This window comes from Crocuta crocuta, unplaced genomic scaffold (assembly GCF_008692635.1).
Source record: "Crocuta crocuta isolate KB4526 unplaced genomic scaffold, BGI_CrCroc_1.0 scaffold88, whole genome shotgun sequence".
In the NCBI taxonomy this organism is placed as follows: Eukaryota; Metazoa; Chordata; class Mammalia; order Carnivora; family Hyaenidae; genus Crocuta; species Crocuta crocuta.
Window position 1 is genome coordinate 338,463 of NW_027532420.1, and position 6,000 is coordinate 344,462.

Sequence of the window (6,000 nt, forward strand, 5' to 3'; positions counted from 1 at the left end):
CCTAAACCCTTTATAAAAGCTGGAGCTCTAAGTTTCTTGTCGCTCTGTTATTCAAATATCAAGATGGCAGCCAACAATATTTGTTGAGCTGAAATCCACTTGGAGGAGGATGAACACGGCAAATTCCCTCTTTCATGGGTCTGCAAGTAGCCAACATCCACGATGCAAAAGCAGGCTGGTTAATGCTTCCATTTAAATGTCAATTCGAAGGGTTTGGATGTTGTGATTGTTATTTTCCTAGCCACTGCCCTATGGATTTCAATGGCATACTATTAAAGATTCCAAGTCTATTAATAATAAAGCAGACACTCTGACTCATCCTGGGCTCTCCGGTCTCCTTGGTTCTCCAAATATTTTATTACCAATGGTTGCTTACTGGTGGGTAGTGGTTTTAGGTAGAACTAATTGTTCATTATAAAAAGGAATGGTGAAGGAAGAAATCAGAATTACCTAGGATGTTAAAGAGTAGTGCCAAGCTGTGATTCAAGTTTAGAGCAAGTATACGTTTGGTTCAACTGCCACTTAGCAGGTTAAAGTTAGGGAAGGGTTCTTAACATTGAACTTCTTTATATAAGATTCCTAAAAGGACCTGGTCATTTGTTTTATTTAGAGGTCTTTGAGTACAAAGAACAGAGATTCACTCAGATTAGCTGAGGGATGGCAGTTAAGTCACTATAAAGATATTTGGAGGAATAAAGAGGCCTTCAGAGCCCATCCGGTATCATCTTTTCTTGGGGTCCCTGAGTGGCTCGGTAGGGGGAGTATTGGACACTTGAGTTTTGGCTCAGGTCATGATCCCAGGGTCGTGGGATCTAACCCCCAAGTCAGGCTCCAAGCTTACTGTGGATTAAGCCTGCTTAAGACTCTCTCTTTCCCCCTGCTCCTCTCCACACTCACACTCTCTCTCAAACAAACAAACAAACAAAAACAAAAGGATTAATTTTTTCTCTGTTCTCAAGAGAAAAGTCCCACTGGCCCATCTCATCTTTCTGGAGTCAGGACTCACACATCACAGACTGCTGGCTCACCTAGGGACTGGCTGCCCTTGCAAAGCTGTCCACGTCTAGCCAAAAAGCCCACAGTGGGTGATAATGAACATGGCCATACATTATAGAGCACAGCTCACTAGTGTAGTGGAAGTGTGTGGTTGAATCTGAGCACTTGAAAAAGGGTGTGGCAGAAAGGCCATTACTGACATCTAGCACAGCGCAGGGCATGGTCTCAGTTTGACTGGCTCTACTCCTTGCTACTTGGTGACTTTGGTCGAGTTAATTAACCTATCTGATTTTTAGTTTCCTCAATATCAGTACCACTTAAGGTCATTGTGAAGAGTCAATGAGTTAATTTATGTAAAGTCCTTAGGCCACTATCTGGCACTGAAATCACTGGGCAATTTAAGTTGCCCAATATCCTCTTTAGTCGCAGAGCCAAAGCTACCTCCCTTTTCACTTGCTACACGGTGTCTTTTCTTCAAGGATGATGTCTGTCTAAAGAAGGGTTAGGCTGCAAAGTCATCCCTCAAGGAAAAACTAACCCTACTCAAAAAATTTTTCGAGAAGAATGAAGGTCACCAAGAACTGATTCCTTTGAGGAGAGGCAGGAGCCTGGAGCATAGGCTGCCATTGCCTTCATTGAGCTCAAGAAGTTGACACAGAGATTCATCTACTGCTGCTAATTATGCTAGAAAAACATGCTGAGTAATGCCGTAGCCATTCTCTTTGGAGTCGATCAAACATTTCTGGTACACTGCATGGAATTTTGAAGCTCTGTTTCATCTGATGTTCATGTTCAGAAGTTCAATCAATCAATTTTTGGCTACTTGGAGCTGTTGAGCCAATATATGAAGATTCCAACTCGCTAGCTTTTCCTGTTTGTTGCTATTTTCTTTTTATGTCCGTATAATGTCATCACTTCTTCTAATCATGAATTCATCAGCTTTGGCCTCCTCCTCATTCAAGAGCTTGTTCACTATGCTTGTCTATAAAGTAATGGTCACCCACTCATCTGGCTACTGGGACACACATTCACGAAGTCACTAATGATCAGACACACTTAAATCATTTATGTGTTTTCCCATAGGATTGAGCAAAGTGTTCCAGATATAACTGCATGTCTAGAAATCATAAGCATATACCTTTTAAATCTGTGAAAAAAACCTCTTCATGCACTTTGTTCAATCCTTCTATGGTAACGGAAACCATTGTTGCCATGATTTGACCATGTATCTTTTGACAACAGGGCTGCTAGGTTTATTATGGCTGTACCTAAGGGCCCAGTTCAAAACAGCTTCTTTCCATTTTCTCTTTCTTCTCCAATACCAGAACACTGTTATTTTGGTTGAACCCAAGATAAAATATCTGGCTTTCACTTAGAGGGCATATTTTACAAACAAAACAAAACAAAACAAAAAACCAAAAAAGACATGTTTCCTAAAGCACTAGTTTCCCACTCAGTACAATGAGATACTCACCTTCTGGAACAGTGGCAGAAACGGATGCAGCAACAAATTAATGACCCCATTTCAGTTTCACATCAAGGCATTGAGCAGAATGACTGGCGAGTTCACCCACACTTTTAAATTATGCTCTCTCTTCCAGGCTGAACATATATGGTTAAATTAGGGTAAATATTAGGACTGCGTTCAGTTGCCTTTTGCGGATTAAGTAGGGAAGGGAGATCTCATAAAGAAAAATACATTTCTTATGGAAGAGCTTTTTGAGTCTTAGAGCATCAACTATATTATTTTTTCAGATGTGTTTATGGAACCAATGGCTTCCATTTCATATTGTAGTTGAATCTGGAAGCCGACATGGGCCAATACTGATATGAATTGGAGTCTATCTACTTTGTTTAACAGGGAAAAATAGATTGAAATTGTAAGAACCATCTTTCAAATCGAAGAGAATTCTGTGATATGGGAATTATTGTTTAAGAAAATTCTACACAATTTAAGAAAAACAGGATGAGAGTTAATGCAAAGGGTGGCTCTCCCTTAAAATAGATGGATCACTAAATCTGTCCACCTCAACTCTTGAAACATCTCTTATGATTAATCTGCTTGTCAAGCAGCGTTCCAACTTAGATCGTCTCAAATTGCACATTGTTCCTGGACCCCTGCACATATACAGAGAGCATTTATATTCAGATATAACTTTCTAAAAACAAACTTACAGAGGAAAGGTGTCAGAGACATAGTTGAGAGCAACAGAAAAAGGAATGAAGAGAGTTCATTCTTTTTTCTTAATAAAAAAGCTTAATTGTGGATATTTTATTTATATATCTTTATATCCTTATAGACCCTCACACGACTTATTTTCATTTTTAAAAGATGATTTTCCACTACCGTTCCTGATTTAAATATGCACATCTTTATGATAAAGGAAAAAACCCCACTTTAACAGGATGTTTGTTTCCTCATCACGTCCCTGATGTTCTACCCCCCGGAAGGAGAGATTTTCAGTGTCACCTGGGAAAAACATCATAACTAATGACATCATTTTTCTTGGTTCCTCTGTCTACCAAGGCTTGCCCAGACGTACTCAACCTGTTACCACGATCCGTGATTTAGCCCAAGGTTTTATTTAGTGTAACGACGATCTCTTCTCTATCTGAAAATTATCAGTTTATTTTTCCTTAAACAAATTAACTGGCCAAGAAGCAATCCCCCTACACGCTATAAAAATGCTAAAATAAGAAAGTTTATCCCTAAAAGTAAAATAGCCAATTGAGATACCTTTTAAAGGTGAACATTACCATGAAAATTTACCATTTCAAATCACCAAGGAACACTTAAGCTACTTGTTCATACGGTAAAGGCAGCTGAGCGTTTTTTTTAAATTTATTTAAGAAACAGATCACATGACACCTATGTAGGTTACTGTGTTTCTTTACAGAGTATCCTTAACAAGTGTGCTCATGACTAAAATTTGGACATTAGCTTATCTATCACCTTCCTCTTGTTTATATAAAACCTTTATATATGTAATGTCAACAGTCTCTGATTATATATATGTGAATGTTTGAGTGTGAGTGTGCGTGTGTGTTTGATGGCTCAGCAAAGCTGAATGGTTCAAAATAATGAAAAACTATACTGTGCTTCCAAACTATCCATTTTATCATGTAAAACATGGTTTTCTAAAATAATGCACGTACATACATTCAAATCAAATTTGAGAGTTACGTCTTGTGAGTCCTACTCTTAAATATCACCTTTATGTGTATTACCTGTGTCACTGTTCCCATCCTGAGAACACAAGAGCATTTTGTTCAACATTACATAAGCCTGAGAACAGACATGAGAGAAAAGGCTGCCGATCCTGAGATGGAGCTATACTTCCCTCCAAAGCTACCGGTTGCTGCGCGCGCGTGCGCGCGCACACACACACACACACACACACACACACACACACAAGTGTCTGAATCATTTGAAACTGTCAATATTTGGCCATTGTTAACCTATAAAAATGACGATTTCACTTATATATCCAGATATACCTAGACCGGTTTAAAAATCGCATCAGAAAATTCCCGGGACATTTATTACTCGGAAGTGGATTATGGTCAACTCCATAGAAAGGAAAACCTTAACATCACTATTCACTGGGAAAATTTATGAACCTCTGCTCCATCTACATTAAAACTAAACTGCAGCCACGCAAAGAAAAAAAATATTGTTTAGGAAGATGCATGAACCAAAAGAGAATAAATTGATGCTTAGTCTTTGTTCTATCCATTCAAAGGTATCGATAATGGTTACATCATCAGATTTTTAGCGACCACTAGGTCCTAATACTGCGTCTGTGGCTCACGCCAGGAGTCCCTTGACCCAGCTGGACAGGCGTGAAAACGTGAAATAAAGGAAGGTTAACAAAGACTGGGCTAAGGAAGAGTTCACAACAATACCGCAACGCTCTTAGCACCAATTTCGACAATGCATCTGGACACTGAGATCTGAAAGATGTGCAAATAATGACAACATTCAAGCCAGACATTACTACAAGTGAGGAACAGACTAAAAGGGACACACACACACACACACACACACACACACACACAAATGCCTTCCAAAAGAGAAACATTCATTAGCCCTACTGGCAAATGTCTAAAGCAAACAAGGAAACTGCAAAATAATTACTTAGTTACAAACAAACTCTTTTTAGCACAGTACCTTTTTGTGTCTGTCCCTCTTCCATATTCTCTTCCATGGCTACCTTTCTTCAGTAGAATCTGGTACACGGAATTAATCAAAAGCTCAATTAGATGCTGGAAAAACTGGTGATTTTTTTTTCCTGGGAAGCCCCACAGCAGCGGCTCGGGCAAGTCCTGGGAGCTTAGCAAAGGCTCCCTCGCGCCTCTTGTTTGCTTGGAGACAGGCTGTCAAGTGTAATTTCATTCAAATTACTCTTCCGTGAAGATTATCAATTTTTCTTCTCAAAGCTGCCCATTGTGAGCCACACTGTAAGCAGGTATTCAAGCAAACAGCCTGAGAATTTTGGGGGGAAATTTGGTCTGAATCCCAGGAGCAGAGACTCTGTGATTCACAAGCCTCGCTTTGCATTTAAAATGGGGAGAAGGAATTGAGGTTTGTATGGAAAGCTGGGCTTTAAATTGGAAAGAGGCTGAGCTGTGAACAGATGGAGGGGTGTCCTCCTAACATGAGGCAGACCACCAACCCATGATTCCCCCTCTCTGCCACCAGAGTGGGAAAGCCCGATTTCTGCCGCTTCTTTATGCTGCAGCCTCCTTCTCACCAGTCAGATAGCTCGCGAAAATGCAAAAATGCCTTTCCTTGGCTCTCCTCTCGGGGCATCCAGTTAATTTGATTTAAAAGTGGCAAGAAAGGATGCAATCATACCATCTCAGGGTGTATCTGTAAGAGGTTATTATTAACAGAGGTTCTGTAAGCTCACACCTTTCAGATTTAAAAAGATACCAAACTACGGTTTTCAAAAGAATGAGTATAAACCTTTAAGCCTGAATGATGTGTTTTAGCAATTATTT

At 39.7% G+C, this 6,000-nt stretch overlaps 1 protein-coding gene across 1 annotated transcript in view; it reads right to left on the reverse strand.

Moving 5' to 3' along the window:
* Positions 1-5,749, reverse strand: part of GPM6A (glycoprotein M6A) — a 162,446-nt gene extending 156,697 nt beyond the window's left edge. Inside the window, exon 1 of the mRNA XM_077779071.1 lies at positions 5,168-5,749. Coding sequence (XP_077635197.1) covers positions 5,168-5,204 — 37 coding nt within the window. The 5' untranslated portion in view covers positions 5,205-5,749. The remainder of the gene's footprint in view (positions 1-5,167) is intronic.
* Positions 5,750-6,000: the final 251 nt, after the last annotated feature.